The 16,372-nt window shown below is 42.4% G+C and overlaps 1 protein-coding gene across 2 annotated transcripts in view; it reads right to left on the minus strand.

Moving 5' to 3' along the window:
- Window positions 1–1,558: 1,558 nt before the first annotated feature.
- The window catches only part of CFAP61 (cilia and flagella associated protein 61), a 298,775-nt gene continuing 283,961 nt past the window's right edge, over window positions 1,559–16,372 (minus strand). The window contains exon 26 of one of the 2 annotated variants that reach the window (XM_064375353.1): window positions 1,559–2,046. In XM_064375353.1, the coding sequence (XP_064231423.1) occupies window positions 1,846–2,046 (201 nt within the window). In that variant the 3' untranslated portion in view covers window positions 1,559–1,845. The remainder of the gene's footprint in view (window positions 2,047–16,372) is intronic. The other variant, XM_064375325.1, reaches the window with a different exon arrangement.

Below are 16,372 nucleotides of genomic sequence, written 5' to 3' on the forward strand. Positions count from 1 at the left end.
ATTGCAAGTTATGACCAACAACTCTTGAATTCCTCTTTTATTCTTAGGAAATTTGGTGATAAAGCTTTAAAATCTGAACAGATGTGCTAAGAGTCTTAGATTCAGGAAATTATTTAGCATATATGCTAAATATCCTATAAATTACCCACTTTCTAAGTGTGAGATAAGGATTAAGATAATGTCACCCAGTACACTTTGTAAACTAAAATATATTCTAGATACTTTCAAGTCTGCTGTGATACTTGTGGAGCTGGAGACTCCTCAAAAGGCAGCAAATGGGGACTTATCGTCACATTTATGCATGATTTGGTATTAAGGTTGACATTGTCATTTGGGGTCACTTTTATGTGACTAGAGGCTTTTTAATGCTAATACTTGGTCACAGAAGTCATAACTGTTGATCCTTTGAGGTTGTTCTGTTAATCTCCATCCAAAGGTCCTAGGACCTGTCACAGAAACTCCATTTGCTGATGAGTTTGACCCAGGTCCTCTCAGAGGAAGGGGACAGGGGAGGAGAGTTGTTTGAGCCAACAAACAACTGAAATATGGTTCCACGTGTAGTGGGTCTGAATTCCGAAGAGTGGACCAGTAGTGATTGTTCCCCTTTCAAGTGACACAGTGTGTATCATATGGCCAATGCTTGGACCCCCCCCCCCCACAATGACCCATGCATTTGTGGAAAATGCACATGTGAAGGAATTAGGAGCATGTATTGCTTGCTTTTGCCTGCCTTGGGAAAGTCAAGAGTCCAGTGTTCTGGAACAATTTCATTTTGCAGAAATATCAAATAACTTTGTCGTTCCAACAAGTTAGCAGTTTGCAGCAGAGAGTTTGATAATGTGTACACAATTCTGTAATGCCAGCTCTGACTTTCCTTCTAATAGCTGTGTATCCTTTATCTTGTGCCAACTTTTGCTCAACATTTACATAAAATACAACACATGAACAAAACCTGGATTGTTCACGAAAATCAGTTTTAAACTCTGCTGGTGAAAAATTGCACTATATTATCTACTAAGAGAGACCCAATAAATGAGAACACTCTTAAGTGTTTGTTCCCACTCATTCCTGAATCCATGCAGTTTCTAGTGGGCAATTAAATTGCTTTATTTATAAGAAAAAGGGTTTCTGATCCACATTATAGGTGACATGTACTAGGGACCCCCCTCACCCCGCCCCCAACGCAAAGCAACAGTGCTAAGGATCAAAGAAAATGAACTAGATGAACTTCCCACTACCACGTTCTAGTCGAAAACCTATGTGTGAACCCCTTGATCATCCAACTTTTCTGTGACTTTATGCTCCTCATCTGCAATTTGAAACAGAAATACAGCTTCCTCCCTTCCAAAGGCCATGTAAGCTTTCCTACACAATCATTGCTTCTCATGTTGGACTATAGATTTCATTTCTCATCATCTGTTTGCTAATTTTCCATTCTGGGCACATTTTCTTTTTTATCACCCATAAGTATTCTTGGGTAAACATGTGAAGAACTAACAAGACTGGCAGTAGAAGTTTCCAGGAAATCAAACAGACTCACACCCAAGGTAGAAACAAGTTTTACACAGTATGATCTCATTTTATTGCTGAAATGGATTATTCTGCACAGGAACATGCCTGGTATTTGCAATGCGAGCCTGCCCCAGAACAGAGGCACACGGCCGTGCGCCACCTACTGGAACGATAGAAAACTACAGGCATAAGACGAGGAAGGAAAGGAATGAACAAAACCGCCAGGCACCGCTTCCTTGTCCAACAAGGCTGCAGAGAACTTTTCTATTTCTACAGAGCGCGCTTCCAGGAACTAACTACATGACAACCATAAAGGGGAGACCCTGCCTACAACTAAATGATGCCCGGCCACGCGTACATGGGCAGGAGGTGGCGATTATAGCGTAGGTAGTCAAGAGTGCTTCTCTCCACCAGGGTTTTGTAGATGGAGTCCTCGAAAACTCTTTTGAGGTTTTGCCTGGGCTTCTCAGTCGGGTTTATTTCCTCATCTTCTATCTGATGAGCTAACTGCTCTATGGAAGGAAGGTCTTCCTCCTGTAAAACACAGTAAGAGGCCAGATACAGAAATTAACCGATTCTACATAGTTAGAACAGGAAGTTTCGTAAAAGTGAAAACGACAGTAGTCAGCTCTGCAAGAGTGGTCAATTTTTTTCCAGCTTTTGAAAATTTATTTTTAATTGTGGCAAAGCACACATAACATAAAATGTCTTATTTTAATAATTTTTAGGTGTACAGTTCAGTGGCATGAAGTACCTTCACACTGCTGTGTGACCCTCACCACAGTCCATCTCCAGGACGCTTTCATCTTCCTCAGCTGAAACACCAGCTCCCTAACCTCCCATCCGCCAGGCCCTGGAAAGCACCTCTGTCTCTGTGAATGTGACTATGCAGGCCCCTCATATGAGTGGAACCGTGTAGTATTTGTCTTTTCGTGACAATTATGTCACACAGGATGCCCTCAAGAGTCATCCAGGTTAGTCATTTCAAGCCTTTCATTTTCAGATAAACATCATCTGTAGATCATACTTGTTTTAAAAATTAAAAAAAAAGGAGTGATTAAACTTTTTTACTCGAAAGATCCTAGTTTTCTTGGTTATAATTCTCAATAAATGGGATTTTAAAACCTTAGAATAAATTCAGTCAAGTCCAATTTTATTGATATATATAAAAAGACAGGGCTCAGAATCAAGTTGTTTGAAGTGGAGAATCATATGCTGTATATATCTATAAAATCATAGAGATTTTCCCAATATTTCATTATAAAAATTTTCAGAGACAAGTTGAAGAATTGTCTGGTGAACACCTGCACACCCCCACCTGGACTGCACAGTTACATCTGCTATATTGATGTCACCACTGCATATCTGCCCTCCATAGTGGGGTACTTCTAGAAAGCACATCCCCCAAAGTTGAGCTGGGTGCTTTCCAAACACTGTGATTCTTGAACATCACCCTATATCAATAATTGCACCGATGGTACATTTATTTCAACTTCCAATAATTCTTTCTATTTTGAACAGAAAAAAAGGGCAATTACTTGCAGGGTTTTATTGAACTATTAACTTACTAGTGATAGGAGCTTGTAGGCAGAAAAACAGACGCAAGCTATATGGCGGCATAAAGTCATCGTCACTTGGCTAAGCAAGACACAAAGAGGTGTCGGAGATTACACACACATTGGAAAAAGCAGTCAGTGGGCGTCGCAGGAATTCGGCTTTAAATGAGAGCGATAAAGGCAGTGACGGGGGAGAAGGCAACCGATGCTCACAACTAAATGTTGGAAGTGCTGAAAACTTTTGGTGGCACCAATAAGGCCTCAGGGATATCTTCTGCAAGGTATATGAGGTTGGTTCTTTCTTCCTAATTTTTCTGGAGAATTGTATAAAACCAACCAAAAACAATGACCTTGCTAAAATTATACAAGATTTTGAGCTCAGATTGTATGCTGCTGTTCCGACACTGGGTTAAATAGTGTAAAATCACAAAAAGGAAGTCTTAAAGTTTATTTCAGGCAAATATTGCTTTAGATTATAAACAGATTTTTGGGCACTTGCCTCTTGAAGGGTGACCTCTCATACTGTGATCATCTTCTTTCAGTGTGACCACCTCCCCTCACAGTGTGACCACCTCTCCCTCACTGTGACCACCACCCCTCACACAGTGTGACCATCTCCCCTCACAGTGTGACCACCTCCTCTCAGTGTGACCACACTCCTCACACAGTATGACCACCTCCTCTCACACAGTGTGACCACCACCCCTCACACAGTGTGACCACCCTCACAGCATAACCACCTTCCCTCAGTGTGACCACCTCCCCTCACACAGTGTGACCACCCTCACAGCATAACCACCTTCCCTCAGTGTGATCACCTCCCCTCCTACAGTGTGACCACCTCCCCTCAGTGTGACCACCTTCACTCACAGTGTCACTCCTCCCCTCAATGTGATCATCTCCCCTCACAATGTGACCACCTCCTCTCAGTGTGTCCACCTCTCCTTTCAGTGTGAACCACTTCCCCTCACAGTGTGACCACCACCCCTCAGTGTGACCACCACCCCTCACAATGTGACCACCTCCCCTCACAGTGTGACCACTTCCCCTCACAGTGTGATCACCTCCCCTCAGTGTGACCACCACCCCTCACAATGTGACCACCTCCCCCTCACAGTGTGACCACTTCCCCTCACAGTGTGATCACCTCCTCTTAATGTGACCACCTCTCCCCTCCATGTGACCACTTCCCTTCTCACAGTGTGACCACCTCCCCTCTCAGTGTGACTGCCTCCCCTTTCACAGTGTGACCACCTCCCCTCAGTGTAACCACCTCCCGTCACACAGTGTGACTACTTTTTCTCTCACAGGATGACCACTTCCCCTCAGTTTGATCACCTCTCCTTACACAGTGTGACCACTTTTTCTCTCACAGTGTGACTACCTCCCCTCTCACAGTGTGACTACCTCCCCTCAGTGTAACCACTTCCCCTCACACAGTGTGACTACTTTTTCTCTCACAGCATGACCACTTCCCCTCAGTGTGATCACCTCCCCTCACACATTGTGACCACTTTTTCTCTTACAGAGTGACTACCTTCCCTTTCACAGTGTGACCACCTCCCCTTTCACAGTGTGACCACCTCCCCTTTCACAGTATGACCACTTCTCTTCTCACAGTGTGACCACCTTCCCCTCAGTGTAACCACCTCCCCTCTCACAGTGTGACCACCTCCTCTCACACAATGTGACCACCTCCTCTCACACAGTGACTACTTTTTTCTCACAGCATGACCACTTCCCCTCAATGTGATCACCTCCCCTCACACATTGTGACCACTTTGTCTCTCACAGTGTGACTATCTCCCTCTCACAGTTTGACCACCTCCCCTCAGTGTGACCATTTCCTTTCACACACTGTGACCACCTCTTCCTGCCCTCATCATCCTTATGAATTCAACTTCTTTAGATTCTGCATGTTTGAGATCATACAGCATTTGTTTTTTGTAATGATTTTTCTTTCTGAGACAGGATCTCACTCTGTCACCCAAACTGGAGTGCAGTGACACAATCTCAGCTCACCACAACCTCTGCCTCCTGGGTTCAAGCAATTCTCCTGTCTCAGCCTCCCAAGTTCCTGGGATTACAGGTGTGTGCCACTATCACCTAGCTAATTTTTTGTATTTTTAGTAGAGATGGAGTTTCACCATGTTGGCCGGGCTGGTCTCGAACTCCTGACCTCAAATGATCCACCCGCCTTGGCCTCCCAAATTGGTGGGATTACAGGTGTGAGCTACCGTGTTTGGCTGTACCTGGATTATTATACTTAGCATAATGTCCTCCAGGTTCATCCATGTTGTTGAAAATGACAGACTTCCTTTTTTTTAAGGCTGAATAGTATTCCATCATGTGTATATACCATAATTTCTTTATCCATTCATCTGTTGATGAACACTTAGGTTAATTTCATGTCCTGGCTATTTTGAATAAGCTGCAATGAAACAGGAATGCAGATATTTCTTTGAAACACTGATTTCATTTCTTTTGGATACATACCCAAAAGTGAGATTGCTGGATTATATGTAATTCTATTTTTAGTTTTCTGAGGAACCTCTACACTGTTTTCCAAAATGGCTGAACCAAAATACATTAGCACCAACAGTGAACAAGAATTCCCTTTTCTCCACATCCTTGCCAACCTTTTATCTATAACAACCATACTAACAAGTGTGAGGTGGTAGCTCACTGTGGTTTTAATTTGCATTTCCCTGATGATTAATGAGGTTGATCATTTAAAAAATATATATTTTGGTCATTTGTACAGTAAGTCCTCATAGCTTCTTAGAAACTGTAACTTTAAGTGAGATGACATATAACAAAAACAATTTTACTATAAACTAAGTGATACAAACAAGAGTGAAATTCCCATGGCATATTTCTGGTCACAAAAACATCACCAAACTTCTAAATAAAGATCAAAAACACTCCTAATGTTAAACACTAAATTAATTGTGGGCTATAATACATTTAAGAAAGATTAACATAAACAATTAAGGTAATTATTTACCCAATTATTCCAGTTCTGGGTGGTAGCTGAAGCCTAACTCAGAAGCTCGGGGCACAAAGCAGGAACCTATCATGAACAGGACCCCTCCCATCACAGGGTAGACTCCCACCGACACCCACACCCACACTCACACACAATGGGACCATTAAGACATGCCAATTAACTTTCTGTGTCGGGCTCTTTTCACTTAGCACAGTGTTTTGGTTTTTTCTGATCTTTGAACTCCAGTGTACCTGGTGAAAACCCACAATGCACACAGACATGGGCAGAACATGCAAACTCCACAGACAGTGGCCCCAGGAATGACTTTCTTTTCCTCCTCAATGTTACAATGAAAGGATGTTATTCAAGGGCCTACTGTATGTCTTCTTTTGAGAAGTGTCTATTCAGGTCTTTTGCTTATGTTTATATCAGGTTATTTGTTTTCCTGTTAGTGAGTTGTGTGAGTTCCCTATACATTTTGGATATTAGCCCCTTATAAGATGTATGATTTGCAAATAGTTTCTCCAAGTCTGTGGGCTGTCTCTTCACTTTGTTGTTTTCTTTGCTGTGCAGAAGCTTTTAAATTTGATATAGACCCATGTGTCTGTTTTTGCTTTTGTTACCTGTGCTTTTGGTGTCTCATCCAAAAAAATTCTTTCTGAAACCAATGTCAAGAAGTATTTCTCCTATGTTGTCTCCTAGGAGTTTTACAGTTTCAGGTCTTATGTTTAAGTCTTCACTCCATTTTGAATTGATTTTTGTGTAGAGGCTGAGAGAAGAGTCCAATTTCATTCTTCTTCATGTAAAGATCCAGTTTTCCCAATACCATTTATTGAAGGGACTGTCTTTCCTCATTGTGTGTTCTTAGCACTTTTGTCAAAAATCAATTGACGGTAAATGTGTAGGTTTATTTGCGGCCTCTATCCTGGCACACTGGTACACTCATCTGTTTTGATGGCAGTGTCATGCTGATACGGTTTGGCTGTGTCCCCACCCAAATCTCATCTCAATTTTTAATCCCCACGTCTGTCAAGGGAGGGAAATATTTGGATAATGGGGGCGGTTTTCCCTATGCTGTTCTCGTGATAGTGAGTTAGTTCTCACGAGATTTGGTGGTTATAAGTGTTTGGAAGTTCCTCCTTCATTCTTCTCACTCTCCTGCCACCTTATAAAGAGGTGCTTGCTTCCCCTTCCATCATGATGGTAAGTTTCCTGAGGCTTCCCCCTGCCACACGGAAGTGTGAGTCAATTAAACCTCTTTCCTTTATAAATTACCCAGTCTCAGGGAAGTTCTTTATAACAGTGTGAAAACAGACTAATACACATGCTGATTTGATTACTATAGTTTTGAAATATATTTTGAAGTCAGGTAGTATTATGGCTCCAGGTTTTTTTTTTCTCAAGATTTTATTGACTATTTGTGGGTCTTTTGTGGGTCTTTTGTGTTTCCATATGATTTTTTAAATTGTCTTTTCTATTTCTATGAAAAATGACATTGGCATTTTGATAGAAGTTGCATTTAATCTGCAGATTGCTTTGGGTAGTATGTAGATTTTAAGAATATGAATTCTTCTAATCTATGAACACATGATATCTTTCCATATTTGTGTTGGCTTCAATTTTTTTCATCAATGTTTTATAGCTTTCAGTATACAGATCTTTTAACTCCTTGGTTAAAAACTCCCAAGATTTTTCTTTTTAATGCTTTGTAAATGGAATTCCTTTCCTAATTTCTTTTTCAGATAGTTTATTGTTAGTGTATATAAACATTACTGACTTTTTTTTTTTTGAGACAGAGTCTCGCTCAGGCTGGAGTGTAGTGGCATGATCTCGGCTCACTGCAACCTCCGCCTCCCGGGTGCAAGTGATTCTCCTCCCTCAGCCTCCTGAGTAGCTGGGATGATAGGTGTGCACCACCACACTGAGCTAATTTTTGTATTTTTAGCAGAGATGGGGTTTCACTATGTTGGCCAGGCTGGTCTTGAACTCCTAACCTCAGGTGATCTACTCACCTTGGCCTCCTAAAGCGCTGAGATTACAGGTGCGAGACAATGCACCCAGCCACCACTACTGACTTTTGGATGTTGGTTTTGTATCCTGCAACTTTACTGAACTCACTTGTCAGTTCTAACAGTCTTTTGGTGGAGTCTTTAAGGATTTTATATATATAAGATCATGTCATCAGAAAACAGAGACAATTTCACCTCTTCTTTTCCTAGTTGGATGCTTTTCATTTCTTCTTCTTCCCTAATTGCTCTGGCTAGGACTTCTAGTCTTCTGTTTAATAGAAGTGGCAAGAGTGGGCATCCTTGTCTTGTTCCTGATCTTAGAGAAAAAGCTTTCAACTTTTCACCACTGAGAATGATGTTAGCTGTGGGCTTGTCATGTATTGCCTTTATTGTGTTCAGGAACATTCCTTTTGTATCTAGTTGTTGAGAGGTTTCTTTTTAGTCATGAAAGGATGTGAATTTTGTCAAATGCTTTCTCTGCCTTCTAGCATAATGTTTTGCGATTCATGTGCTTTGTATCAGTACCTTGTATCTCTTCATGGTTGAATACTATTCCATTGTGTGGCTAGACCACATTTGTTTATCCATTAATCTGTTGATGGACATTTGGGTTGTTTCCTCCTTCTGGCTGTTCTAAACAGGCTGCTTTGAATGTCCTTGTACAAGCAATCATTAGAATACCTCTTTGAATTCTTTGCTTGTTTGTTTTGTTTTTTTAAGATGGAGTCTTGTTCTGTCCAGAGAGAAAATGAAGCATTTTTTTCCTGCATTTCAATCCTGGTGAATCTTATGATTATGTGCCTTGGGGTTGCTCTTCTTGAGGAATATCTCTGTGGTGTTCTCTGTATTTCCTGGATTTGAATGTTGGCCTGCCTTGCTAGGCTGGGGAAGTTCTCCTGGATAATATCCTGAAGAGTATATTCCAGCTTGGATTTATTCTCTCCGTCACATTTAGGTACACCGATCAAATGTAGATTAGGTCTTTTCACATAATCCCACATTTCTTGGAGGCTTTGTTCATTTCTTTTCACTCTTTTTTTTCTCTAATCTTGCCTTCTCATTTTATTTCATTCAGTTGATCTTCAATCTCTGATATCCTTTCTTCTGCTTGATCGATTTGGCTACTGAAACTTGTTTATGCTTTGTGAAGTTCTCATGCTGTCTTTTTCAGCTCCATCAAGTCATTTATATTCTTCTCTAGGCTAGTTATTTAGTTAGCATTTCGTCTAAACTTTTTTAAGGTTCTTAGTTTCTTTGCATTGGATTAGAACATGTTCCTTTAGCTCAGAGAAGTTTGTGACTACTCACCTTCTGAAGTGTGCTTCTGTCAATTCGTCAAGCTCATTCTCCATCCAATTTTGTTCCCTTGTTGGTGAGGAGTTGTGATCCCTTGGAGTAGAAGAGGCATTCTGGTTTTCGGTGATTTCATCCTTTTTGTGCTTGGCTTCTCCCTATCTTTGCGGATTTATCAACCTTTGGTCTTTGAAGTTGGTGCCTTTCGGATGGGGTCTCTGAGTGGATGTCCTTTCTGTTGATGTTGAAACTATTTATTTCTGTTTTTTAGTTTTCCTTCTAACAGTCAGGCCCCTCTGCTGCAGCACTGCTGGACATCCACTCCAGACCCTGCTTGCCTGGGAATCACCCATGGGGCTACAAAACAGTAAAGATTGCTGTCTGTTCCTTCCTCTGGTAGCTTCATCCCAGAAGGATACCTGCCAGATGTCGGCCAGAGCTCTCCTGTATGAGGTATCTCTTTGGATATACAGGGGTCAGGGAGCTGCTTGAGGAGGCAGTCTGTCCCTTATCAGAGCTCAAGTGCTGTCCTGGGAGCTCCGTTGCTCCCTTCAGAGCTGCTGGGCAGGGATATTTAAGTCTGCTGCAGAAGAACTCACAACTGCCCCTTTTCCCAGGTGCTCTGTCCTGGGAAGGTGGGGCTTTATTTATAAGTCCCCGACATGCTGCTGCCTTTTTTCGGAGATGCCCTGCCCAGCAAGGAGGGAGTCTAGTCACAGTCTGCCTGCAGAGAAGTTGCTGAGCTGCCATGGGCTCTGCCTAGCTGCTGTGTAAACTTTCTTGTGATTTTGTTTACACAGGTAATGTTAGAACTGCCTCGGTAATGGCAGATGCCCTTCCCGCCATGGAGCTCGACCGTCCTGAGTGGAGCTCAAACGGCTGTGCTGGCTGCGAAACTCTCAAGTCAGTGGTTTCAGTTTGCTGGTCTTAGTGGGGGTGGGACTCGTCAAGCCAGACCACTTGGCTCCCTGCCTTCAGGGGAATGGGCCCCCTTTTTTTCAGGGGAATGGGTGGCTCTGTCTCACAGGCATTCCAGGTGTCAGTTAAAACGGTCACCCAGATTTGTGCTGGCAACCTGCAGTGCTTGTTGGCCTGGTGGGAATCTCCTGGTCTGTGGGCTGTAAAGACTGTGGGAGAAATGCAGTATCTGAACTGGAGTGCTAGAATGGCCAGAAAAGTCCCCAATGGCCTCCGTTGGGTGCAGGGGAGGCAGGGGGTCCTTCAGTCCGCTGCACTTCCCAGGTGAGGCAGTATCCCACCCTGTCTCAGTTTGCCCTCCTTGGGCTACACCCACTGTCCAACCAGTCCCATTGAGATGAACCTGGTACCTCGGTTGGAAATGTGGAGATCACTCGCCTTCTGCATTGCACTCACTGGGAATTGCGCTCCAGAGCTGTTCTTATTCGGCCATCTTGGCTGAAGTCCCCCATTGATTCATTTTTCTATGTTGAACCGCCCTTACATTTCTGGGGTAAATCTCACTCAGTCATGATGTTTAGTCCTTTAATATCCTGCTGGATTTGGTTTGCTAATATTCTGCTGGCTATTTTTGCTTCTAAATTCAAAAGGGGTGTTAGTCTGTAAGTTTTCTTTTCTTGAAGTGTCTTTGTCTAGTTTTGGCATTAGGGTAATGCTGATCTCATAAAGTAGTTTCAACCTTTTCTATTTTTTGGAAGAGTTCAAGAGAATTGGTGTTAATTCTTCTTGAAATGTTTCATAGACTTCACTAGTGAAGCCATCCGGTCTTGTGCTTTTTTTGTGTGAGGTGTTTGATTATTGATTCAAGGTTTTTGCTTGTTATATCTCTGTTGAGATTTTCTATTTCTTCTTGTGTCACTTTTTAGTTTGTTCATTTCTAATAATTTATCCATTTTATCTAGGTTAGGTAATTGGTTGGCAAGTAATTATTCATGGTATTTTCTCATAATCCTTTTTTATTTCTGTAAGGTTGATAGTAATGTCCCCACTTCTATTTCTGATTTTAGTAATTTGAGTCTTTTTTTTTTTTTTTTTTTTTTTTTGAGACGGAGTTTTGCTCTTGTTACCCAGGCTAGAGTGCAATGGCGCGATCTCGGCTCACCGCAACCTCTGCCTCCTGGGTTCAGGCAATTCTCCTGCCTCAGCCTCCTGAGTAGCGGGATTACAGGCACGTGCCACTATGCCCAGCTAATTTTTTGTATTTTTAGTAGAGACGGGGTTTCACCATGTTGACCGGGATGGTCTTGATCTCTTGACCTCATGATCCACCCGCCTTGGCCTCCCAAAGTGCTGGGATTACAGGCGTGAGCCACCGCGCCCGGCCTGAGTCTTTTTTCTTACTCAGTCTAGCAAAAGGTTTATGAATTTGGCTGATCTTCTCAAAGAGCTAACTTTTGGTTTTATTGATTTTCTCTATTTTCTTATTCACTATGTCGTTTATCTCTGTTCTAATCCTTATTATTTCTTTTCTTCTGCTGGCCTTAGGCTTAGTTTCATTTTCTTTTTCTAGTTCCTCAAGTTATAAAATTAGGTTACTGATTTGAGTTCTCTCCTTTTTTATGTAGGCACTTACAGCTTTAAATTCTGCTTTCTTTGGATCTCATAAATGTTGGTATCTTGCATCTTAGTTTTCATTCATCTATAAGTATTTCTAATATCCTTTATTTATTTATTTTTTGATCCACTGGTTGCTTAAGAATGTGTTACTTAATTTCCACAAATTTGTGAATGTTTCCAACCTTCCTTCTGTTACTGATTTCCAGCTTCATTCCATTGTGGTTGGAGAATATACTTTGGATGATTTTAATCTTTTAAAATGTATTGACACTTTTTTTGTGGCCTAACATATGGTCTATCCTGGAGAATGTTCTGTGTGCACTTCAGAAGAGTGTGCATTTTACTGTTGATCAGAGAATTTCATACACGACTGTTGGGTCCATTTGCCTTATAGTGCTATTGAAGTCATCTGTTTCCTTACTGATCTTATATCTAGTTGTTCTAGTCATTATTGAAAATAATATACAGAAGTCTGCAATTATTATTTTAGAACTATTTCTTCTTTCAATTCTGCCAACTTTTATTCATATATTTTGGGGTTCTATTGTTAAGTGAGTATATGGTTATAATTGTTATCTCTTTCCTAAAAGATTTTGAAGGATCATTTTGACTAAACAAAATTTCACCTTGGTCAGTGATACCGTGGCTTTGCCTGCTGCTAAATAATGCAGTGCCAGTGGATCTATAATCTGTTCCTCTCTTTACCTCTGCAAGAGGAGTTGAGATGTCTTGGAATGAGTTTGCTTTTTAAAAATAAACGTTATAAAAATTCTTTTTTTTTTTGAGACAGAGTTTCATTCTTATCACCCAGGCTGGAGTGCAATGGCTTACTGCAACCTCCCAGGTTCAAGCAATTCTCTTGCCTCAGCCTCCTGAGTAGCTGGGATTGCAGGCATCTGCCAACATGCCCAGCTAATTTTTGCATTTTTAGTAGAGACAGTGTTTCACTATGTTGGCCAGACTGGTCTTGAACTCCTGATCTCAGGCGATCCACCCACCTCGGCCTCCCAAAGTGCTGGGATTCCAGGCACGAGCCAGAGTTTCACTGTTGTTGCCCAAGGTGGAGTGAAGTGGTACGATATCAGCTCACTGCAACCTCTGCCTCCTAGGTTCAAGAGATTCTCCTGCCTCAGCCTCCCGAGTAGCTGGAATTATAGGCACCCACCACCACACCTGGCTAATTTTTTGTATTTTTAGTAGAGATGGGATTTCACCATGTTGACAAGGCTGGTCTCGATCTCCTGAGCTCAGGTGATCCACCTGCCTTGGCCTCCCAGAGTTCTGGGTTTACAAACATGAGCCACTGCACCTGGCCCATGTTATAAAGATTCTAATTTTCATAACAGATAATTCTAACAACAGTCATAGATAATAGAGAGATAATAGTCTTTTCTTCCATTCTTTACATGTTGAAGGATAAGAAAATTGATATACCAAGCTCTAGGATATCATAGTTAATGGGACTGAACTTCTGTACTTCCCTGAAGACAGGGTAGAAAGTGAAATAAAATGGGTTATATTATTTGAATATTTAAAAATTTTTAAAAAGTTTTAATTATTATGAATACATAATAGTTCTGTATATTTATGGAGTATGTGTGATGTTTTGATACAGGCATACAATGTGTAATGATCAAATCATATATGGAGTATCTGTCAACTGAAGCATTTATCATTTCTTTGTGTTAGAAACATTCCAATTCCACTATTTTAGTTATCTTAGAATATAAAATAAACTACTGTTAACTATAGTCACCCTATTGTGCTACCAAATACTAGACCTTATTCATCCACTCTAACTGTATTTCTGTACCTATTAACTATCCCCATGTTATCCATCCCTCCTTTGCCACCCTTCACATCCTCTGGTACTCATCATTCTACTCTCTATCTCCAAGAATTCAATTTTATGTTTTTTAAGCTCTCACATATGTGTGAGAACATACAATAGTTGTCTTTCTGTGCCTGGAGTATTTTACTTAACGTAACGTCCTCCAGTTCCATCCACGTTGTTGCAAATGACAGGATTTTTAATTTTTACAGATGGGTCATATTCCATTGGGTATATAGATCACACTTTTTCATCCATTCATTTGTTGGATGCTTAGGTTAATCCCTTATCTTCGCTATTGTGAGTAGTGCTGCAATAAACATGAGTGTGTAGGTATCCCTTTGAAATACCGATTTCCTTTTTTTTTTGGATATGTACCCAGCAGTGGGACTGCTGGATCATATGGTAGCTCTATTTTCAGCTTTTTGAGGAACCTCCAAACTGCTCTCCCTAGTGGCTGTACCAATTTACATTCCCACCAACGGTGTGCGAGGGTTCCCCTTTCTCGGCATCCTCGCCAGCATTTGTTACTGCCTGTCTTTTGGATAAAAGCCATCATAACTGGGGTGAGATGATATCTCACTGCAGCTTTGAGTTGTATTTCTCTGACGGTTAGTGATGCTAAGCATTTGTCATATACCTGTTGGCCATTTGTACCTCATTTCAATATTTGAGAAAATAAATTATTATTATTCTTTAGTGTAGGTTATTCATTTTATTTTATTTTCCTAATACCAGTCTCTTTGGTGAAATTCCTGCATATCTGCTTGTGTGCATGTCATTTCCACAGCGGCCCGTCTCCACCGTCACCCCGCTGCTGCTCGTGGTGGCCGCCACTCACTGGGCCACTCTTGTATGCCACCGCACACCTCCCCTCTGCTACTTCACAGCTCTCCGAGATGGGAACGGCTGGCCCCAGTTCTGCAGGAATGGGAGGATCTGCCCCAGGCCACACTGCACAGTCCAGCTGAACTAGGTGACACCACACTATGCATCACCTCTTCCTGTGGCCTTTCCCATTCGACAAACGAAAACACTGGAAACAGAACAATCCTGCATGGAGGTTTCTTTCTTCCAGAGGTTTCATTTTCTGGAAATCTACAAGACCCACAAGAATGGCCAGAGAGCCTTTAGTGTACCTTGGGCTAATGTCCGTGGCCACTTCTGGTCTGCTGCCTGGGTCTGCTCTTCAGACTGAGTTCATTCATAGCAAACGGGTCCACAGCAAATATCAGTACACAGGAATCAGTTTGAGGGTATCTCAGTGAGTTGTATGGAAAGCAGTGAATGCCTTGGGCTTGACAGTTTCCTTGGTATCCCTTTTAAGCTTGAAGCCTAAAACCCTCTGGCTCCATGCAAAATGTTAACTCAAGAGCCCAGATCTGGGGTTAAGAAAGACCGAGGCACAGAGTTTTGATGGAATCACTGGGAAGCGAATGGCCCTTTACTGTCAGGGCAGTAGGAAGTCGCAGATGACGTTCTGTGAGGAAGGGAGGTATCTGAGGAGCTGAGTGTTCTGTGAGCCCCAGACTTACAACTCGGGTTCAGGTTTCCACTTGGGTTGGCCTCCTGCAGCCCTGGGTGAAGTGCCGGGCCCTGTTTGGCCTGCATGTCTTTAATGCATTCAATTCCCACATGCACGCCTTCAGCAGCCTCTGACCTGGGCCTTCAGCCGCCCAGTCCTCCACTTCCCTCAGTTGCATTTATCTGCTGGCTCCTAAGTCACTGCAGTCCAGTTTAAACTTTAAATTTGTGTTTCCCAATCTGAGCCTGCTTCAGATTAGGAAATGATTTACATTTCCCAGCTGGACCCTGGGAGTAAAATTGAAAGTGGGGCACTGAGGAGACGGTCCCAGGACATGTGCTTCAGCCCCACGTGGCTCAATAACCATGTTCCCAGCTTTGGGGTGAGACACCCTGGAGTGTGAAGCTTGCTGTGTCACCAGGAAGGCTGATTTAAAAATCTCTAAGCTGGTCAGGCGTGGTGGGTCACGCCTGTAATTCCAGCACTTTGGGAGGTTGAGGCAGGCAGATCACCTGAGGTTAGGAGTTCAAGACCAACCTGGCCAACATGGTGAAACCCTGTCTCTACAAAAATACAAAAATTAGCGAGGCATGATGGCGGGCGCCTGTAATCCCAGTTACTCGGGAGGCTGAGGCAGGAGAATCACTTGAACCTGAGAGGCAGAGGTTGCAGTGAGTGGAGATCACACAATTGCACTCCAGCCTGAGCAACAGAGTGAGACTCCATCTCAAAACAAAAAGCCACATACACACACACAACAAAAAACCCTCTAAGCTTCAGTTTCTTCACTGGGAAAGTCAAGATGATGACAGTGGCTCCTCCACCCTCCTTAAAGGGGTCTTGCTGTGATTAAGTGGAAAACACACAGGGGACAGGGTGTGCACTCTCTAAGCAGTGCCATTTCATATGGTCGCTTTCACCACGGAACCCGCAAGGCGTGTGGGCATTCCCAGGTGGAAGTGACAATGGAGACATGAGAATTGCCCATATAGATGATAAAATGAGGTAGAAGCTAACCCAGGCCCCAGCCCTAGGCTGAGTGAAGCAGGGTAGAGCCGGGCTGGAGATTAAACCACTCACTGAGCACAGGTGATAACTCTCCAAGGTTCTGCTAAAGACTTT

Source organism: Aotus nancymaae, unplaced genomic scaffold, assembly GCF_030222135.1.
Source record: "Aotus nancymaae isolate 86718 unplaced genomic scaffold, 86718_ANA_hifiasm-v0.15.2.pri h1tg000001l, whole genome shotgun sequence".
Lineage (NCBI taxonomy): Eukaryota > Metazoa > Chordata > Mammalia > Primates > Aotidae > Aotus > Aotus nancymaae.